This window comes from Capra hircus, chromosome 5 (assembly GCF_001704415.2).
Source record: "Capra hircus breed San Clemente chromosome 5, ASM170441v1, whole genome shotgun sequence".
NCBI classification, from domain to species: domain Eukaryota; kingdom Metazoa; phylum Chordata; class Mammalia; order Artiodactyla; family Bovidae; genus Capra; species Capra hircus.
Window position 1 is genome coordinate 68,917,463 of NC_030812.1, and position 23,494 is coordinate 68,940,956.

The 23,494-nt window shown below is 39.0% G+C and overlaps 1 protein-coding gene across 1 annotated transcript; it reads left to right on the plus strand.

Moving 5' to 3' along the window:
- Positions 3,173-23,494, plus strand: TMEM263 (transmembrane protein 263). Its single transcript, XM_018048216.1, has 3 exons — positions 3,173-3,593; positions 15,917-15,983; positions 19,160-23,494. The coding sequence occupies exons 2-3, from the start codon at positions 15,923-15,925 to the stop codon at positions 19,444-19,446; spliced, it is 348 nt and encodes a 115-aa protein (XP_017903705.1). The 5' UTR covers positions 3,173-3,593; positions 15,917-15,922; the 3' UTR covers positions 19,447-23,494.

The window sequence follows — 23,494 nt, forward strand, 5'->3', positions numbered from 1 at the left end:
AAGTGGTTTCTGTCAAAACAAGCAAACAGAGTTGCTTTGTATCTTGTCACATGATGGGCAAACACAACAATGCATAGATCCTGCTAACCATCCAGATTATGCTTTAAAGTGACCAGATTATCTCATTTCTCTTTCAACATCTGGAAAACTAAAATATCTTGATAGTGTCACAACAATGGTCTAACTGGATCTAAGTCACTGCTTTAAAAAAAAAATCAATGATTAGGCTGAAACCATAAATTATATTTGATCTACTCTAAGACATGGCTCAAAGGTAGTTTCTTCCAGGATGCTTTCCTATCTTAGCATGTCCTTTTCTGGGCCTTGTCCAAGTTATCATTCAGTCACACCACCCTGATTATTTTGTATTTGAAAAAATACTTTGTGAGGTTATTCAGTTCAGTTCAGTCACTCAGTTGTGTCCAACTCTTTGCGACCCCATGAACTGCATCATGCCAGGCCTCCCTGTCCATCACCAACTCCCAGAGTCCACCCAACCCATGTCCATTGAGTCGGTGATGCCATCCAACTGTCTCATCCTCTGTCATCCCCTTCTCCTCCTGCCTTCAATCATTCCCAGCATCAGGGTCTTTTCCAATGAGTCAGTTCTTCGAATCAGGTGGCCGAAGTATTGCAGTTTCAGCTTCAACATCAGTCTTTCCAATGAACACCAGGACTGACCTCCTTTAGGATGGAGTGGTTGGATCTCCTTGCAGTCCAAGGAACTCTCAAGAGTTTTCTCCAACACCACAGTTCAAAAGCATCAATTCTTTGGCACTCAGCTTTCTTCACAGCCCAACTCTCACATCCATACATGACCACGGGAAAAACCATAGTCTTGACTAGATGGACCTTTGTTGGCAAAGTAATGTCTCTGCTTTTTAATATGCTAAGTTGGTCATAACTTTCCTTCCAAGGAGTAAGCATCTCTTAATTTCATGGCTGCAATCACCGTCTGCAGTGATTGTGGAGCCCAGAAAAATAAAGTCAGCCACTGTTTTCACTGTTTCCCCATCTATTTGCCATGAAGTGATACTGGATGCCATGATCTACATTTTCTGAATGTTGAGCTTTAAGCCAACTTTTTCAGTCTCCTCTTTCACTTTCATCAAGAGGCTCTTTAGTTCTTCACTTTCTGCCATAAAGGTGGTGTCATCTGCATATCTGAGGTTATTGATATTTCTTCCGGTAATCTTGATTCCAGCTTGTGCTTCCTCCAGCCCAGCGTTTCTCATGATGTATTCTGCATATAAGTTAAACAAGCAGGGTGACAATACACAGTCTTGAAGTACTCCTTTTCCTATTTGGAACCAGTGTGTTGTTCCACGTCCAGTTCTAACTTTTGCTTCCTGACCTGCATACAGGTTTCTCAAGAGGCAGGTCAGGTGGTCTGGTATTCCTATCTCTTTCAGAATTTTCCACAGTTTATTGTGATCTACATAGTCAAAGGCTTTGGCATAGTCAATACAGCAGAAATAGATGTTTTTTTGGAACTCTCTTGCTTTTTCGATGATCCAGCTGATTATTTTGTATCCAAAAAAACACTTTGTGAGGTTATTAGATATTTCTTAGACACACATTGATGCTTTCAAATTGTGGTGCTGGAGAAGACTCTTCAGAGCTTGGACTGTGAGGAGATTACACCAGCCAATCCTAAAAGAAATCAGTCCTGAATATTCATTGGAAGGACTGATGCTGAAGCTGAAGCTCCAATACTTGGGCCACCTGATGCAAAGAACTGACTCACTGGATAATATCCTGATGCTGGGAAAGATTGAAGGTAGGAGAAGTGGACGACAGAGGATGAGATGGTTGGATGGCATCACCCACTCGAAGGACAGGAGTTTGAGCAACTTCCGGGAATTGGTGATGGACAGGGAACCGTGGTATGCTGCAGTCCATGGGGTCGCAAAGTGTTGTATGCGACTGAGTGACTGAACTGAACTGAAACACACATTAGTGTATTTTGTCTTGCTAACCAAACTGTGAAAGATTTCATACCTAGACAGGAATTCAGTTTATAATCCCCTTTCACATCCACCATCTCTTTTCTCTCTCGAAAAACCCCTGATGGACTTACTGTCATCATCATTTCATAGGTGTGGAAAGAGGAAAGGAAAAGTTAATAGATACGGTTTATCCAATTCGGTACCCTCTCCTCCTGATAACCACCTGTGCGGTGGATGTCACGACCCTCACTGTGCAGCGCAGAGACGCCTCACCTGACTAGGAGCTTAGGTGCAGACTCTGTCCTCTCACTGCTACCCTCAACACCTTCCAGAACAGCGAGCAGGACCAGAGCCGGGAGACCTCAAGGGGCACCGCGCCAGGTGGCAGGTAGCGAGAGAGGGGCGCGAAGCTGGGTGTTCTAATTTTCAACTCACGTCCGTGGTGGCTCAGCCGGTAAAGTGCCCGCCTACAATGCAGGAGACCGGGGTTCAGTCCCTGGGTTGGGAAGATCTCATGGAGAAGGAAATGGCAACCCACTCCAGTATTCTTGCCTGGAAAATCCCATGGACGGAGGAGCCTGGTAGACTACAGTCCATGGGGTCGCAAAGAGTCGGACACGACTGAACGGTTTCACTTTCACTTTTCTCTCTTCATTACTGAACACCCACTCTCTCCTGTCAATTTCCAGCTTCTGGCGAGCCCTCGGTAATGCGGTAAGTGGTGGGTGACCGCGGCGAAGCCGAGTTCTCCCATGATCAATTCTAGGGGCAGAGATTTCAAATAAAAATAACAAAAACAGTGACAATAATAAATGAGCAGTGTCTCTCAACAACAAAAAATAATAAAGGAGCAGCGTCTCTGTCGTCACCCCTGTCACCTGGAGAGTAAATAGAGCTCACAGGGAGCCCCAAGGGTGAAAGGCTGAGAGCAGGCCCAGCTCATTCACTCTCCTGAGGGAAAACAGGTAAGGGGACGTCGAGGCCCCGGGCGAGGGACTGGAGAAACTGGCAACCGTCCCATATTCCCTAGAGCGAAGGTTCGGAATTCAGAGCGACCGTTATCCGTGGCGGAACTGAAGCTTCGCAGTGCCGCAGGCGTTGGCGGTAGGGCCGGAGGGCAGCAGACTACGCGTTCCTAGCGCTCCGCGCCCCTCGCCCGATCTGATTGGACGGCAGCGGGGAAGGGGGCGGGCCAGGGGGAAGCGCGCGGAGACCAGCCCGGGGTTCTCGCGGTTGCACCCAGCGGGCGAAGGGGCGGGAGTAGGCCTGAAGCTGAGGAGCGGCGCGCGTGCGCACGTCGGGAGGCGACCGGCTGGGGGCTGCTGGGAGGGCTGGGTAGTTCGAGAAACGGGTGGGCGTGTGCCCGGTGGGCGCAGGAGGGGCCCCGGGTGCGCGTGCGCGTTGGAGCGCGAGCCGTAGGAGGAGGCGGGAGCTGAGGAGGCGGTGGAGGGGGCGGGTCGCGTCCGCGCCACGTCCGCAGCCAGAGGCCGCCGTCGCAAACCGTGTCTTCTGGCTCCACAGCCGGAGGAGGCGTCTCCGGAGCCTGCGACTGCCCGAGGCTGTGCCCACCGCTCAGGCCGCCTCGCCCTTCCTCGGTGCTGCCCGCTCCTCCGCCCGGCCCCGGCGCCGGTCCCCGACCCAGCGGTAAGTCGGTTAGGGAGGGTAGGGGGCGCCGTTCCGGCTTCCTGCCCTCCTCTCTGTTGCCTTTTTCCGTTAGCTTTTCTACATCTCACTGCCTCCCTGCCCAGGCTTGGCTGCCGAGAGCCTTTTTTGGTGGTGGTGGTGGCGAGGGGTTGCTGAACGGGGAAGGGGGAGGGGCGGGACCGTGTTGCGGGCTGGTGGAGGTTAGCTGGCGGGGTTACCCCCCCCCCACCCGCCCCTTTACTCGTTTCTGACTCCCCCGCCGTGGTTTGAGATTGGGACCCTTATTGGACGCTTCCTCCTGACTTCTTATCTCCTGGGGTGTCAGGCCGGAAAAATGGGGGGTGGGAGGATGTCAGCAGCCTGGGAGAAGAGAGGGATGCGACAGAGGGGGCTGCGTGCTTCCCCGCCCCGCTCACTCCTAACCTGTTGATAAACTGTTCTGTTGGGTTCAACCACACGAGACTTGGTCCCCAGTGGACATTCCCAGTGCTCTTCCCAGGTAGCTCTGCCCCCACACCTAACCTGAGCTTGAAAGTGAAGCGATGGACGGAGGTGCTGACGGCCCCGGGGGGTGACTGGGGACCGCTGGAGCACCCATAAGTGCCATCAGTGCCTCCTGAGTCTACATAAAAACCGTGCCTGCTGTGCACACGCACCTCAAAACTGATCCCCAAGCTCCCACCTATGATCAGTTCCTCTCTCCTAAGTAGATCGCCTCTTATATGTTAGAAGACAGAAATTCTGGAACTCTGTGGGAGTGGGGTTTGCTGGGTGTACAACGTGGAGCAGAGGGAGGAGGTGCTGAGCTCAGCCTCAGCCAGGGCTCCTTCAGGGTCATTTTCTGCCTCTCCTGCCACGTCACTCCCTCTGCTAAAGAAAAAAAAAAAAGGACTTGCTAGTGCCCAGAGGGATGGGGGGTGGGGATGGCGGGGAGGGGGAAGGGGCCATTGGGAAAGGTTTAGAAACACCCAGGGAAGGAGGAGAGTTTATTTGATTTATTCTGCCCTTGTGAACACTTCTGCTAATTCCAAATGAAAACACTTTTACTATCTGTGATTATTTGCTGTTTGTTGTTTAACCTTTAAAATTGGTGTGGGTGCTCTAAAGAGTTCCCGAGGAGTATTGATATAACATCAACAGGTATTATGTCTGAGTGTGTGTACCCATGTCTGTTTTCTTAAAGTAAGAAGGAGGTAACTTTTAATAAACTTATATGCATCCTGTTTTATTTTTTTCACTTTCATTTTTTTAGTCTTTGTTATAACGTACACTAGAAAGCAAGTGCAGGAAAAATATGCCATTATGTAGAGAACATTGTTATATCTTGTGTGTGGTTCTTTTTAACTCCAGGAAAATCTTTACCTTTTTCTTGTTTTAGTCATTGAATTGTTTTTGTTATGCTACTTCCTGAAGGTACCTTACTGGATTATACATAAACACCCTGAAAGGAGGGCTTTAACATGCTTGTTCAGAATAAACCTTCACTGTCTAACACAGTGTCTGACATAGCAGGGACACAGATATCTGTTGAACTAATGAAGTATAATTAAGTGAAAATGACTGGTGTGCTGGTTATTTGGTTTGATAGGTTATTGTAATTCTGCTTAATGTTTCATTTAAGAGCAACACTCAAAAATTGCCCTTTCAATACTGTCAGTTGTTACTTGTCACTAGGTGTAAGTTTTACTGGCAGATTTCTTTTTCTTTCCTGACACATTCAGTGCATTTCCTGCAGTTCACTTGCTGTTGATTTAATGGGCAGGGACCATTTTTAAAAGGAGCCTGTTGAGGAGAGCTGGTTAACTAGAGAAGCCTAAAAACAGTAAGCTGGTGTTTTAATATACACTGTTTGTTGGTGTATGTGGGCTAAAGCTCTGTATAAATACATATTTTAAACTCCTTGTAGTTACTTGGCAAAGAAGCTAAAGCATAGAAGTGAGAACGTGGCAGAGTTTCTACATATATTAAAATATGTAGAATAATGTAGCTAATTGATTTATAGTCTTTTTCGTATAGGGAAATTGGCACTTACTGTTTAGTAAGAAATTTGTGAAGTGTCTTTGGAGGTAAGCATCGTGCACTGTATTTTGCAGTTGTGCTTCATATACAGTTTGTTAGTGCTCTTTAACTTCCCTTAGTACACAGGGCTGTGGAGCCTTAGGCACATTTGAGTACTATTTTCAGATTTTCATTATTAACAAAAATTTTATATATATTACAGACATCTGTAAACAACACTGATTTGTTTTCTTTTAAAAAAGGGAGGGGGTTCATAGAGGCATTTGTTTACTTATTTCTATTATTGGAAGAAATTACCCTCTAGAGAATAGTGTTGTTATAAATCTTGCTCAATGTATTTGCCAGCTGTTATATCTATGATATTGTTGTACTGGACAAGAATTATTTCTCCCTGGCCTAAAATGCTTAAAGGAACTGCAGATGAATTGCAGTCTACAGTAAAGAACTCTTTCACATTTCAGAGTTTCTTAAAAAAACATACTTATGACCAGTTTTAGCTGGTACTATAATCGTTTATTCACATGTCAGGACCACATGGTAAAACTGATTTATGTCCTTAGAGTAAGTTAAATTATTTATCCTTATCTAAAGGCTGTTTTCTGTCTTCATTGCCTTTCTTAGGAAAGTACATTTTTTTAAAAGAAATTTGTGTGCATTATGAGTTCCTATAGAGCAGCCTTTTTTTGGTTTTTGAATGAAATTAAATAAATGATGGTAAAGTATATAACCACTGGATTGTAAACTCTTAGAGTAGTCCTCTGTTGTTTAATCACACTCACACTGAAACCTTGAGTGCTGAGCAGGGTACCTGGCACACAGCAGGGACCCAAGTATATGTTGAATTTAGGGCTGATGGTTTGCATAGAATTTAATAATGTTGTTTAAGAGTAATATTTTTAAATGGTCTTTTCAATACTTTCATTGTCAGTTGTTATTTGTCTTCATGTGTATACTTTAAAATTTTATTAAGTAGATTATTTACCTCTTCCAGTTTTAGAATATTAGGGGTGTATTTGTCTTCACAATTCCATATTTAAGAGATAAAAGTGTAATGATGATAATGACCAGGATGGTAATATAAAAAGTATTTCTCCTAGTGATGAAGTGATAATATTCATGAAGAGGTAGTATCACCAGAAGTTTGGCACATATATGTGTGTAGAAGTTGGGAATGGTTTATGTGAGTAAAAAGTAAAGATGGTATTACAGACAGTTAAGGGTTTTAGCAAAAATACCTTTATAAGGAAAATTGCTGTCTTGGGTTCTGAAAAATATATTCCATATACTTAAATATACTTAAAAAGCTTTTACACAATTTTTACTACCCTAAAGTGTTCTGTAGGAATTTTAATAATACATACTTGCTGTTAATATGAGTGACATACAAGAAATGTAGACATTAAAAAAATATATTTACAAAACAAAAATCAATCTTTGTGCCGTCTTAGGGCCGCTGTCTGTGGGGTCGCACAGAGTTGGACACGACTGAAGCGACTTAGCAGCAGCAGCAGCAGGGCTTTCAAAGTCAAGTTGTTTCAGTCTAGATAGCCAGGTTCTGGCCTGCACAACTCTAGACTTTGTATTGTTTATTGATAATCCTGTTTGTTACTATTGATAACACTAGTAAATGTAAGTGTAAATGTAATTTAAGAATGGGGTAAACTAAGGGGAGGTGGATTGTGGTTGGGCAGGGAAAAGAGCTGGTAAATTATACTCTGAAGGTCCTGATGCTGGGAAAGATTGAAGGCAAAAGGAGAAGGTGGCAGCAGAGGATGAGTTGGACACGACTTAGTGACTAGACAACAACATACCCTGAAAGAAGCTCCAGGCAAGAATGACATTTATTGAAAGTCTGGTTATCTTAAAAAATGCCCAAGCACTTTTAACTTTTTAGTTAGTGTATATTTAAAAATAAAACTATTTTGAATTACTGTGTAGTAGAATTTATGCATTATATATCTCCTGTGGTTCTTGAAGCCCCTGGCATACCAGTGCCTATTCTTCAGGAGGTACATTTGAAGAGCATAAATCCAGATGAAAGTTTTTTTTTCAAAACCAGAAATTTGGATCATGTATTGGTATGCGTATTTTCTTATGATGCTTAAAGGCAGTATGGATACAAATTATAGTTTTTTTTCCATTTATTCCACAAATACTGTGTTTCGGCTTACAACCAAAATATGTACTATAAGATGGTAAGAATTATAAATAAGATTTTCAAATTGCAAATCAGGGAAAAGAGCTATAAGAGTGAAGGTCTTGGTGTGCTGTCAGGACTGGGGTTGGGGAGGAGAAGGGAACAAAACCATGAATAAAACTCAGTGATGTTATTTTCTTTAAGTCAGCATTTTGTGATTCAGGAACACTGCTTTTTAAATGATCAACTTGATTTAAGGATAAAAACCTATTAGTTACAATAACTATATAGATGAACTGTGTCATCTTTAAAAATATCCTTTGTGAATATCACTGATTTCTAAGACTTAAAAATATAATTTTCTTTAATTACAAAATCAATACATGTTTATGGTAGAAAATTAAAATATAGATGTTAAGTATATATCTCTCTCTCTATAGAAATGCTATGTATCTCTTCCTCCTCACCATATATATAATTTCTATCCCCTTCCCTGGTGGCTCAGAGGTTAAAGCGTCTACCTGCAATGTGGGAGACCTGGGTTCGATCCCTGGGTCAGGAAGATTCCCCTGGAGAAGGAAATGGCAACCCACTCCAATATTCTTGCCTGGAGAATCCCATGGACGGAGGAGCCTGGTGGGCTACAGTCCACCGGGTCGCAAAAAGTCGACAGGACTGAGCGACTTCACTTTCACTTTCACTTTCAGTGGCAATCTTTGTTAGCACTTTGGAGCTTCCCAGGTGGCGCTAGCGGTAAAGAACCCGCCTGTCAATGCAGGAGATGCAAGAAATGCAGGTTTGCTCCCTGGGTCAGGAAGATCCCTTGGAGGAGGAAATGACAACCCCACTCTAGTATTCTTGACTGGAGAATCCCATGGACAGAGGAACCTGGCAGGCTACAGTCCATAGGGTTGCAAAGTCGGACATGACTAAAGCAACTTAGTGTGTATATTTACCTTCAGTCTTTTATGTGCACTTGAAAAACATAGTATCATGTGATATATGCCTTTTATATCCTCTAAATAGAACATTAACACTCCCCCATACTCTTTGATCTTCATAAATGATTTTACTGTCTCATTGTATGTATCTTTAGGAAGCTTATAAATTCATCTCTTGCTATCCATGAGACTCTACTTTGACTATCTTTAGTTATATTTTATTTTTGCTGGCTTCTCTTGCTCACTTAAATATGAACAGTCCAATTAAGCTTATCAATCTACTCTCTTACTGCACTTTTCCTTAGTCATACCACTTACCCCATGCAACTTCAGCTGTCACTTCAGACCATTCTTAGGACCTCAGTTCTAACTCAGACTTCATGCTAAGTTTCAGGCCCTTTAAGTCCAATTGACTGCTAAATATCTCCTGTGGATGCGCTGAAGGTATCTCAAATAGCTGTTCAGGAACAGATCATAGTCAACAGTCAGTGTACACTTAATTAAAGGGGAGATCTCATGGTAAGTGTTCTTACTGCAATAAAATAAACATTAAAAAAAAGAGTCCATCTCTCTCAGCATTCGTTTTCTCTCTTCTGTCCCCTGTCTTCATCATTTCTATTTTGTTTCTCACACTAGAAATTTTATATCCTATATTCTCCTTCTGTCTCACATTAACACCCAAGTTATGTTCTACTTCACACAAAAAATTCCAGTATTTGAGTGTCCACTTACTAAGGCATTGATTAAGGCTCTGGAAATGAAGCAGTGACACCACCAAGCTTTGTTACAGTAGCTTTCATTCTAATTGGGAGAGACACAGAATAAACATGTATGCCAAGTGACAGTAAAAGCAATGAGGAAAATAGAGCAGTGTTAGATGGAAATGGTAGGGAAAGGAGTTAGGAGGGTGCTAATCTGTTTTAAGGTAGTCAGGGAAGACCTCTGAGAAGGGGACATTTGCACAGACCTGAAGGCAGTAAGGAATCAAGCCATGTACATGTATTGGGGAAGAGCCTTTCAGGAAAAGATGAGCAAAGAAGCCTATGTTGTCAGGCTGGAGTGAGCAAGAAACAGAATGGTAGGGCATGATATCAGGGTATTAGATGCTGACCCTCAAAGGCGAAGGAAAGGACTCTGGATTATATTCTGAGCAAAATAGGAAGCAGCTGGAAGGTTTTAAGCAGAGTATGACATGGCTAGACTGAAGGAAGAGCAAAGATGGAAGCTTGGAGGCCGGTTAAGAGACTTTGTAGTTGTTCAAATAAGAGATTGTGATGGGTTAGTTAAAAGTGGTAGCAGAAGAGGTGATGTGTAGTAGTTGTATCTTGGACTTATTCAGGCAACAGAATTTACCAACGATATGATGGGAATGTTAAAAAGGAAATCAAGGGTGACTTCTAGGGTTTTGGTCTAAACATTTATTTAGACAAGAACAATTGACAAGAATTCAGGTTGCTGTTCCATCTCATTAGACTATAAAGTAGCCACTTGCTGTATTTAATCTCTGTCCTTCCATCTGATCTTGGTTTAGTTAGCTTCTTAAAATACAGATCTGACAGTATTACTTGGCTGATGGCTCCTCATTGCCTGCTGGCAGGAGAGTAAAGTCACTTCATAGTATTCAGATGAATTTGTATACGTCTTTTATGCTATCATAGAATACAACAGCTCTGATCTTTTAATATGATGGTCTTTTTCTTTTTTAAACTACCAGGTAGATACATGTGAAGAAGTTACTTTTTGTTTGTTTTTTTTAAAAGGGATTCTGTATTAGGAGGAAAAGGCAAGATTTTGGTAGGAATTTGTGGGATATATACAGAAAAGCAGAAATGTATGTAGTTACTAGCATGTCTGTTTTATAACTCCAGCTAAAATATGAAAGGTGTATGTGTTTATAATATCCCTGTATTTCTGTACAGAATATTGTGACATCTATTAATTACCTGATCACCCAAATGATCTCCTGATATACAGATACTGGGTTTAGTGCTGAGTAAGGCAGACAAAGTGTCTTTCCTTTTGGAATTAACAGTTCAGTGGGAAAGAAAGTGGGGATCCCAGATAGCTCAGTGGTAAAGAATCCACCTGCAATGCAGGAGATATGGGTTCAAGTCCAAGATCCCCTGGAGAAGGAAATGGCAACCCACTCCAGTATTCTTGCCTGGGAAATCCCATGGACAGAGGAGAGCCTGGCGGGCTACAGTCCATGGGGTCACAAAGAGTTGGACAGGACTGAAGCGACTACAACAATGGGGAAGAAAGTGGCTCCAAAATAGTTATTTCTCAAGAAGGGGCACACACACTCCTGGCCATTCTGCCAGGAGTTTCTGCATATTTTTGTTTTCAATTGTTAAGTAGTATTCTCAGAGTGAGGGTTAGAATATCTTTAATTTCTGTTTCCTGAACAGCAAGGATCTGGAGAAGTTATTTGTCCTCAGTCATATAATTTATATAGTCAAGGTGGAATTCAAATGCAGGTTCTCTGATCCCAAAACTTTAAACACTGTGCTGTATAATTCTCATGATCTTAACATGACAATAAGTTAAAGAAATATAAAAATGAGAATGAAATTTAACTTTCTGGCTTGAAAGAGTTTCAAAATGAAAGCAAATCAGTCAGGAACTCCTAGTAATGCATCAGCTGATACTCTTTCAGATATTTAATTGTTGTTGTCAGAGATTACATATCTTTAGTGTTACTTTTAAAATCTTAAGTGTGTATGAAATACATTAAGTTGACAACGAGGCCAGCATAAGATGAGGTGCGCGTGATCTGTGGTCTGAGTCAGACTTTTAATTAGAGCAACTAAAAATTACTTATTTAAACACAGGATGTATGCTGCTGAACGCTAAGGGTGCAGTTACACACCCTTTCAGTTTTAAAGACAGTTCAAGTTGAATTAATGAAGTTAAATTACCTTTGAAAAGTCTACCTCTAGCATCCTCATTTGCCGTCAGTGTGTTTTGCCTGGCTTATTGACATACAGAAGGAAATATGAATGACTTTTTATTTGATCAACTGGTGCCTAAAAGAGGAGTCATAAAGGAAAAGGGAACTTCCCTGACCCTCCTCTGATCGTGTAACATTAGTCCTGATAAACACTGCAGTACGTGTAAACCCTGAAAACCCTAGGTTGAGACTAATAGGTCTTTGAAAACCCTAGGTTGAGACTGATAGGTCTGTCTGTGCTCGTTTCTGTTCGCTTGTTCTCCCCACACAACCAGAATGAACTCTTAAAAGGGTAACTCAGGATACATGACCTCCCTGGTCAGCTCCTTTCTCTGGCTCCCCATCTCAGAGTTACGAGATAATCGCCTCTCTGGCCTGTAAGGGACTGTCATCCATACCTCACTCTGACCTCCTTTCCTACTGCGTTTTGCTGCAGCCCCCGCCACATTTTTCTGGCTGTTCCTTCCTGTTTGTGGTAAGCTCCTACTTCAGGACCTTTGCTTTTATTGTTTTTTCTGCCTTGAGGGCACTTGACTGAAGTACCTTTTGTCCTTAGCTCCTTTGGGATGTCACCACAATGAGGCCTTCAAAGACTCCCAGTTAAAATATTACATCCTCTCCCCTTCATCTTTTTTTTCCGCAGCAGGTAACATTATCTGATACACAATATGAAACTGAAAGTTGCTCAGTCGTGTCTGACTCTTTGCCCTCCCATGGACTGTAGCTCTCCAGGCTCCTCTGTCTGGAATTCTCCAAGCAAGAATACTAGAGTGGGTAGCCACTCCCTTCTCCAGGGTATCTTCCTAATCCAGGGATTCAACCTGGTTCTCCTGCGTTGCAGGCAGATTCTTCACTGTTTGAGCCACCAGTGAAGCCCCAATATACAATATATTCTTTGCATATTTATTGTCTTTCCCACTAGACAATATGGGATATTCATGATGGTGGAGTTTTGGTCTGTATTGATCACAGCTATATCCCATGCATAAAACATGACACATAGTAGGTACTCAATCTGTCAATCAGCATATTAAAGTATACTGTTTGCACAATATTATTTTTTCCTAGCTTTCTTGAGATATAATTGACATACAGCATTGTGTAAGTCTAGGTGTATAATGTGATACACATATATTGCAAAATGTTTATCAGATTAAGGTTAGTTAACACATCCTTAACTCATATAATTACTTTTGTTGTTGTTGTTATTATGGTGAGAACTTTTAAAAATCTATTAGCAATGTTCAAGCATACAATACAGTATTTTTAACTGTAGTCATCATGCTGTACATTAGATCCTCAGAACTTATTCCTCTTATAATGGAAAGTTTGTACCCTTTGACCAACATGTTATTTCCCCAACTCTACACTCCCAGCCCCATGTAACCACCTTATCTTTAAGTTTGGCTTTTTTAGATTTCATATATAATTGAGATTATATACTGTTTGTCTTTCTCTGACTTATTTCACTTAAAATAATATCCTCAAGGTTCATGCATGTTGTTTTGCAGATGGCAGGATTTTATAATATTCTTTAAAATCTCTATTGTATATTTACATATTTAATAATTTAGGCTCTATGGTTTTATGATTAGTAAATACTTATTTGACTACTGAGGTCACAACCCTAGTTTTCTGGCCAAGCAAGAAAGCTTTTAGACTAGTCTTGCCTTTTTAAATCTTTACTTAGTCAAGTGAATATTAAAGCAAATATTTTAAGATAGTAAAGAAAATTGGGCAAAGAAAGTTTGTTTTTCCTCCCAACATAGCTTATTTTATTTCTTAGTTTCCCTTATTACTTGTATTTAGACATAATCATAGTATAATGTGTTTTTTAATAGTAGATTCTGAATTAGTTTGCTAGTGAACACTTATAACCACTTCTGTTTATAAGAGCTCTGATAACAATACAAATTAATCAAAATCCTCCTCTAAGTGATTCAGATTGGTGCTGTCATCTCTATAGAAGAATGTCATGTTTTTATGAAAATTTTCAGGTAGAATTTTTTTTTAGTTCATAGTATAGTTTTTCTTTAAGTCTCTTGTGAAATAAATGATAGTTAACCAGTATTCTGTAGAGAATACCAGATGTACTTCCAGAGGTATAAGCTGGATTTAGAAAAGGAACTAGAGATCAAATTGCCAACATGTGTTGGATCATAGAGCAAAGGAATTCCGGAAAAACATCTACTTCTGCTTCATTGACTACTTTAAACCTTTGACTGTGTGGATCACTACAAACTGGAAAATTCTTAAAGAGATAGGAATACCAGACCACCTTACCAGTCTCCTGAGAAAACTCTATGTAGGTCAAGAAGCAACAGTTAAAACTCACATGGAACAACAGACTGGTACAAAATTGGGAAAGGAGTCAGGCTGTATATTGTTACCCTGCTTATTTAACTTATATTCGGAGTACAGCATGTGAAATGCCAGGCTGGATGAATCACAGGCTGGAATCAAGAGTGCTGGGAGAAATATAAATATCCTCAGATATGCAGAAAGTGAAGGAGAACTAAAGAGCCTCTTGATGAGAGTGAATTAGGAGAGTGAAAAAGCTGGCTTAAAACTCAATATTCAGAAAACTAAGATCACGTCATCTGGTCCCATCACTTCATGGCAAACAGATGGGGAAGCAATGGAAACAGTGACAGACTTTATTTTCTTGGACTCCAAAATCACTGTGGACTCCAAAATCACTGCAGCCATGAAATTAAAAGACACTTGCTCCTTGAAAGAAAAGCTATGACAAACCTAGACAGCATATTAAAAAGCAGAGACATCACTTTGTTGACAAATGTTTGTCTAGTTAAGGGTAGTCCACTAGTCACGTATGGATATGACAATTGAACCATAAAGAAGGCTGAGAGCTGAAGGATGATGGATGCTTTTGAACTGTGGTGTTGGAGGAGACTCTTGAGAGTCCCTTCGACATCAAAGAGACCAAACCAGTCAATCCTAAAAGATGTCAACCCTGAATATTCATTAGAAGGACTGATGCTGAAGCTGAAGCTCCAATACTTTGGCCACCTGATGGGAAGAGCTGACTCACTGGAAAAGACTTCGATACTGGGAAAGATTGAGGGCAGGAGGAGAAGGGGGTACCAGAGAATGAGATGATTAGATGGCATCATCAACTCAATGGACATGAGTTTGAGCAAACTCCGGGAGATACTGAGGGACTGGGAAGCCTGGCATGCGGCAGTCTATGGGGTTGCAGAGTCAGACACGACTTGGCAACTAAACATAGGTTTTTCTTTAGGTCTGTTGTGAAATAAAATATATATATATATTTTAGTATGCATCATGTAAGATTTATTATTAAGATTTATTGTCTAAATAAGTAATAAAAACATCATCTCAAAAAATTAACAGTAATGTGATGGAGTTATCTAGCATTCAGTCCATATTAAACTTTCCCTAGTTTTCCCAAGAATGTCTTTTATGGCTAATATTTTTCCCTCACCTTGAACAAATATCCAGTTGAAGTTTATATATTACGATGAAAGGTATTCAGTTTTCCTAGTGTATTTCTGCCCAAGAAGTAATCATTATCCTATTTACCTGTCAGGTCTGTACTTTTATACTTATGCTATATATGTTATATATGTAAAATAATATAGTTTTTGTTTAAAATTTAACTTAAGTAGTATTATAATGTGTGTATTATCCAACAGTTTTCGACTTTATTTTTTTTGGGGGGGTGGGGGGTTCAGGATGGGGAACACATGTACACCCATGGTGGATTCATGTTAATGTATGGCAAAACCAATATAGTAAAGTAATTAGCCTCCAATTTAAATAAATAAATTTATATTAAAAAATGAAATATTCTGTAGGAGGAAGCACTTAACATTTTTATCTGCTGACCCCACCTTTCAACTTTATTTCAATTAGTAATTTTCAATTTAAGTTGAAGCTGTAGTACAACATAGAGCCTGTATTGTGCCTGCCAGTCTTTGCTTGATTTAAAATTTATGTTTTCAACCAGTAATTTTAACTATTTTTCAGCACCACAGAGTAGGAGACAAACAGGTGAAGTAGTCTTGTTATGGGTGTTTTAAAATATTGTTTATCAGGAGTTCCCTGGTTGGTGGTTAGGATTCTGTGCTCTTATTGTCATGGTCTCAGTTTAATGCCTGGCCGCATAGCTTGGCCAAAATAATAATAAATAAGTAAAATGTAGTTTATCAACTTAATAAAGTTGATTAAGTGTTAATAAGCATATGATAAGAGTAGTTTCAGAGGTTGAAATTGAGATGTGTGTGTTTTTTAGGTGATCATGAATCAGACAGATAAAAATCAAGAAATCCCATCATACCTTAGTGATGAGCCACCAGAAGGTAAGTACACATCAATAGCACTAAGAATGAAAAAACATCCTAGTGAATTAAAGTTCAGATTGTCTTTATTAAATTTAAAGTAACAACCTGTTTTGTCAGCAGATGTGTTCCAAAAATACTTAAACATTTGTTTTAATAAGAAAGCATAGATATTATGAATAGGGACACTATGTAACTGTTTTATTGTTTAAGATCTATTTTTCTGCTACTCTTTTATTCTTCTAAGACCATTTCACAAGTAGAGTATCCTTTCATTTGTAAGGAATTGGGTGGGGTGCAGAGGAAGGATGGACTGGGTTTAGTTTTGATGTCATGAATACAAAAACTCAATTCAGGAGGCACTTGAGATTTGTTAAACTCCTGTTATTGTCTATGTTATAATAGGTAACTTCCTTTCTTAATACATGGTCTTGGGGTTTGCTTAATTTATTTTTTAGTTTGAAAATCGTGACATCAGGAATCATTTTTATCTTTACTTCAAAAATCTTTGGAAACACTAAATGCACGCCTGAATGTTTCGACTATACACAGAAACAACTAGCTGTTTGCTTTGCTTTATTTTTTAGGGACTAGAACTCTGGAGTATTGAAGAGAAAAGTTAGGGCTCAATGAGAAAGTAAATAAGGACTTGTGAGAATGATGTCAGGAAAGAGATAAAGGCTATCCAGGAGCATGACTGTTACGGGAGAACAGCCTCAACAGTGTCTTTATATTGGCAACCTGTTAAACAAAAGTAGTCTGCAAAGTGAATAATTTATATGGTGGTAATTAAGAGCACAGTGATAACAGTATTAAAATTTGTCTGATTTGACGGAGAAAAATTGTCTTAATTAAATGCATGTACACCAAATTTAGCATCTGAGGTATTCAGCATGAGGTTTTTATGTTTTATCCTCAAGTCAAGATTCGCCCCCCCACCACCTTTTCCTAGTGTTACTAACCTTGATTACAAAAGAATTACCACTTATGTAATTCTTTCCATCATAATTTTATAATTAATATATTCAAATGCTTATCTGTGTCTTAAGTCTCTTATTTAGCTATTTTAAAATTTATATTAAGTATGCTTATTACTCAGTTTCAATTAAAAAATTGGTTTTATAAATTTAACTATTGCTGTATCTTTATAAGTGAGCTATTTTGACTAAGCAGTGAGGCTTTCTTCCTTGTGAAATGATGTAAACTCTCCAAACAATGAGAAGAAAATGTTACTCAAGGTAAATTTGTGCCTTGTGTATTTAAAGAAACTCTATTTTCAGAATTTTCTCTCTCTTAAATATTGTTGGTTTCCCAGAGTTATCTAACCACGATTTTAGTAGCTTTGGTGGTGTTGAACCTATTTATCCATGAATTAACCTTTCTTGTGTGAGATTATACCTTTTTTAGTGGTTATAGCCTGACTTATAGTTACCAAGCATTTTTTCATGAAGTTAAAAAAAAATAAAAACACCATTGCTCATGTGTTGTTGCTGCCTGAGTCACTAGATTACGAAGGAGAAAAGATCTCTGTGCATTTGAGAGTGGCAGAAGTGAATTTTTATGAAGTCTTCCTGCTAGTCATTTTATGCTGGAGTTTGGGTTACGTGCCAGTTTGAGTGCCTCTATTAAACAAACAGAAAAAACTCATGACAGTAAATCTGAATTTCTCATAATGATGTTCCTTTTCTGGGAGTATATGACGAGTTTTTACAAACCAGATGCTTAAATCACATATTCTCTTCTATAAAAATTATTGAGCCTGTGGAAGTATTAATCATAGCTATGGTTTTCTCATTACAAAATAAATTTTATGTAGGTGACATGATTTTAAGTGATGAATAATTTTCCTGTTTTTACATATAGTATTAGCTCTTAAAATACATTATGAAGGAGCTCATAGAATAAGAAACTAAGTATTTTACTGTGAGGAGAATTCAGCAGGCCCATGTAACACATTTTTTGAGGCTGTTCTCTTCCTTAACAGTCATGCTCCTGCATAGCCTTTATCTCTTTCCTGACATCATTCTCACAAGTCCTTATTTACTTTCTCATTGAGCCCTAACTTTTCTCTTCAATACTCCAGAGTTCTAGTCCCTAAAAAATAAAGCAAAGAAAACAGCTAGTTGTTTCTGTGTATAGTCGAAACATTCAGGTGTGCGTTTAGTGTTTCCAAATATATTTAAATAAGCGGTTCTCCAATTATTTCGCCTTGGGATGCTTTCTACTTTCAAAACTTGAGGATTCCAAAGAGCTTGTGTCTTTGTTGATACTTGCCATATTAACAATAAAAACAGAAACTAAGTATTTTACTGTGAGGAGAATTCAGCAGGCCCATGTAACACATTTTTTGAAAAATATACAACTATTTTCCAAAAAAAGAAAAATAACATTGTGAGCAGAGTGACATTTTGTTTGTGGCAGTGCCACGGCTTGCAGGATTTTAGTTCCCCAACGAGGGAATGAACCCAGGCCTTTGGTATTGAAAGGGTGGGGTCCTAACCACTGAACCACCAGGGAATTCCTGACATTGTTTTAAAATTTTTGCAAATCTCTTTAATATTTGGATTAATAGAAGAGAGATGGATTCTCATAGTTGCTTCTGTGTTTAGTCTGTTGTGTTACTGCACATCATTTAGCTTCTGGAAAATCCTGTTGTAGACTGGTGACAGAATGAAAGTGAAGAGACACGTTAATATTGATGTTTTAGTATTACTATGAAAGCAGTTTGTAACCCCTTAAATAGTCCTGGGGATACTCAGGGGTTCCACACCACACCTTGAGAACCAGTGCTTTAAATGAGGAAGCTTTTTTCAATAATGACTGAATTCTATCAAGGAAATAAGGGCTAAATATATTTATCTTTTTTTCATGCTTTTAGGATATAAAACAAAGCTTTTTAAAAAGTTAACAGCAACAGAACTGTAAATCAAGGAAACACTTAAAATAGTTTTCTATTTTATGAAAGTTGTCAAGTCTTTAAAGCATTTCTTCTTATAGATACTAAGACTTAGCATTGGACCAAGATGTTTTAAAAACATGTACAATTATGCCCTTGAGGGAATAGCTCATCTTTGTGTTTATATGGTTGACCTTATCAATACAGTCTCCTGATTGTTAGGAAGGTCTTAGGCTACTCAGTGATTTGTCCTGTTTTTATAAAGACTTACATTTGACTGTCTTATATTTTCTCTCATTAGGCTCAATGAAAGATCACCCACAACAGCAGCCAGGCATGCTGTCCCGTGTGACTGGGGGTATCTTCAGTGTTACAAAGGGAGCTGTTGGTGCCACCATTGGTGGCGTGGCTTGGATTGGTGGAAAGAGTCTGGAGGTGACCAAAACAGCTGTTACAACTGTGCCTTCCATGGGAATAGGGCTGGTGAAAGGGGGCGTGTCTGCTGTGGCTGGAGGTGTTACAGCTGTCGGGTCTGCTGTTGTAAACAAAGTGCCCTTAACAGGAAAGAAAAAAGACAAATCTGACTAAAATATGGAGATGCATTTGTTCTCCACAGCATTATGATGCCAGTGGCATTGAATTGCTAAATTATGGACTACAACCAAGTCACCTGTTTTGGACGTTTATCTTCTAACTGCTGTGTTGAAAGTATTGATGACTGACTGACTGGCTTTTGTCTAAAAAGAAGAGACCAATACTAGCACAGTGTATGAAGGTTTCTCATACTTAAATTCCAGCTTTTTATCTGGTAAAATGTTACACTTATTCAGTTGTAACTGAAGATATGGTGTATTTGAATATTTACTATATAAGTCTTTCAGTTTAACTCAAAATGTGAAAGTTGAATTTAGTGGATGATCTTCACAGTTCCATATGTATAATGTGCCAGGTAACTCATCTGCCCCTTAAGAAGGGAACCTTGAACTACATAAACTGTACCTTTGATGTGCCTAATAGTTTCAGATGTTTTAATTAGTTTTTTTAAAATAACCATAGTTGATTAGACCAAGAGGCATTCTTTTATAATTTAAGATGGTAAAAGTAGCAGGAACTAGAGAAGGTTAAAAGATTCATGGTTTTGTGAGTATTAACCATCTTGTATTAGACATGCATTATATTAATTTAATCATTGATGCCTTACAAAAGAAAACATCTTTTCTAATACCCTGAATATGTGCGGTTCTTAGGATGATTATTATATATGGATTCTTTCAAAAGTTGTTTGTGAAATTAGTTTTCCCTCAAGAATCTCAGGATTAGTGGGGTAAAGGCATTTCTTGCTCTCAGCAGATAAGATAGTGCTTGTTAACTGTTAGTAGTTATACCAAATTGTATACTTCAACCTGGGTTCATGCTCCATCATTAATAAACCTTACAGTGCCTAAGGAACATTTCTTTGCTGGTCAGAAGCTATGTTAAAAGAGTTTCATATTAAGGAGGAACACATAAATCATTTTAAGTTCCTAAGAATTATCTGAAGCATCCAAGATATAAAAGAATTCTTCACACCTATTTTGTCTCATGTGCTTACATACTCAGTTGTGCCCAACTCTTTGTGACTCCATGGACTGTAACCCATCAAGTTCCTTTGTCCATGGAATTTTTCAGGCAAGAATACTGGAGTGGGTTGTGATTTCCTACTCCAGGGGATCTTCCCAATGCAGGGATCAAACCCATGTCTCCTGCTTGGCAGATGGATTCTTAACCACTTGTGCCACCTGGGAAGCCCCATTTTGTCTCAAGGATGGCTTAAATTATTAGCAGTACCCCTTTTAAAAAACACAGTAAAAGCAATTATGGATATATGACTTAAATTGAATGGAATGGGCTCCATAGATTAGTTCTGAAGATTAAGGATATTGATAAGTGCTATCAGTGTTTGACAGGTTTTTTAAATGTTATCTTACAGTCCTTTAAAGCAGCAGTAGACTGTATCATTTTCCAAGTCAACTTCAGGCAGGGAATTCAATTTTTTGGTTACGGATGATAAGCGTGTCATATCTTAATAACTTCTCATCATGTCTTGTTCATTCTAAAAGAATATGACTTAGCTGGAATTCATCTTTGTTTCATGTTCAATTTCATAAAAATTTTAAAGTGGAATATATATTCGGCATATCTCTTAACTAAGGGTTTAATCCAAGTTTGAAAAATCTTAATTTTCTTTAAGTTTGGAAATTTGCTACCATTCTGCACTTTTTTTTTTTTTTTAATGAGCGAGGGGAAGAAAGGAGGTGATACTCTGGTCAGTCAGTAAAAATAGCACTCCTGAGAACTTAAATCACTCCAACACCCAAAGCTTAAGTGTTTGTTTGCAAACCCCTATGAGTTTTACATTAATAATGTGGATCAATAAATGGATAAAAACAAAACTTAACTTTTAAAAGCTTTTATAAATACCAGCAGGGACTTACGCAAATCCAGTTTCCTGAACCTTTCTACCATATACAAATCTGGAAGGTCATTAAGGAGTTAATCAGAAATTAAATTGCCATTTATTTCATCCGGTATGATTTATCTGTTGGTATAAAGAAAGAAAGTGAAATCACTCAGTGGTGTCCGACTCTTTGCAACCCCATGGACTCCTACCAGGCTCCTCTGTCGATGGGATTTTCCAGACAAGAATACTGGGAGTGGGTTGCCATTTCCTTCTCCAGGAGATCTTCCTGACCCAGGGATTGAACCCAGGTCTCCTGCATGGTAGGCAGACGCTTTACCGTCTGAGCCACCAGGGAAGTATTTGTTGGTATACTGTGATCAAATATAATTAGAAGCAGGATTTAAAAAAAAAAAACTGAAATTAATAAACACTAAATGATCTAAATAATGGTATTGGAGAACTTTTTCCTGTTATTTGAAAGAAATTATTGCTTTGTTGCTAGTTTATGTTTCTTAATTATCTTTATAGGCTCTGCTGTGCTTTGTACCTGAATTTCTACATATAGACTTTAGTTTACTGTATGCTTGAATATTTATTTTCAACTTGGCTTGTCTTTAAAATTGCTTGAGAAAAAATGGTTGTAATTAATTTCTGCTACAGAAAAGCCACCTGGTACATTTTATCTCATCAAGCTTGTTTTAAATTTTGAACTTATAACTTTGTTCAGGAGAGGCTTTGCAATGATAGCAGAGAACTTGTACAAATGAACAGTTAGTTGTAGAGGTTCTTGTTGAAATGAACTTGCCATTTGATATGTAAAGCTGTACACTTGAGTCTTTTCCAGTTTATTTTTGTAGACTAGCAATTTGACCTGTTGAACAGTACTAGCTAACTTCAAGAAACTGAGGTTGTTGTATACACCTGGAGGCATCTGTTATTCAGCTTATCTTTAGAGTGGGTATTTGGCACAATGAGGATAAACTTGTGTGACCCACTAGAATGACTGATCTAATAATGTTGACATCATGAGTCCTGTACTTAGTGAAATGTCAGATGAAAATGATTGATGATTGAGTAAATTTTTTGTGTTAAAGAAATGGGAAAATAATACATGAATCTTTAATAAAGCACTATGATCTGCAAAAGATGAACTGTTTCATAAAGATCTAAGGAAATAAAGGGAATTTGAAAACAGGGTATTCTTAAAATTGTAGTTATATAGCAAATCAGAAAGTACTGTAGCCAGTTTTTAAATTTTTTGATACTAATGCACAAACATGACAACATCTCCAAATATGAATTCTGATGCCAACAATCAAGTCCATATATATTTTAAACAACTCTAATAAATATTAAAAATGCAGATTTCTAGGTTTGACAGCAACTTGCTGAATCTTTGCAGGGTGGAATTCAAGACTGCAGTTTAATAACCTCTGCAGTTGGTTCTTGTGCGCTCTAAACTTCGGGAATTGATGCAGGAATTATAAAATAGGGAGGGCACTTCTATGTCCTAAGCAGATGTGGAACCAACTTAAGACTGCATACTGGCCAGAAATGACTCAAAGGGAAGGGAACCAACTGGAAGAAGGAAGAAAACTGATAACTACTGGGCACCTACTTACCTATCAGGCATGGTCCATAAATTCTCTTATTTAATCAGTATGAGGCCCTTTAGGAGGAAAGTATCTGTATTCCCTTTGTACAAATATGAACAAGCTAACCTCCGATGTTAGTTGAGTTTCCCATAACGCTTGAATTAGTGTCAATCACCAGCTCTCCAGCGTATGTCCAGAAACAGAGGGGACTACTCAACTAGTCCTTCATTCTGCTGTAGTGCTGCCTGTATGCTTGATTTACCAAGCTGTGTGGTTTGAGCTCACTTCAAGTCTTCTGGGTGATATTTATTTGGCAGCTAATTGTATTCTGCCACAGAAATGAATTTATACATAAATTGTTTAAAGGGAATAATGTAATTTGTTGTTAGAGCCTATTTTTCCACAGGGGAAATGAAATTTTGACTCTAGTGTTTTATGTAAGGGTATCTCCCCCTGCTATGTTGTTGATTTTGGTTATCTAAAATTTTACTTGTAGGAAGATCTGGGTTAAGAGTGCAAGAATGGAAAAAAGCAGAGGTTCACGGGCTAAAAAGTATGGACTAGGATTTGGTCTAAAGGAAAATAAAGGTGGTATACTGCA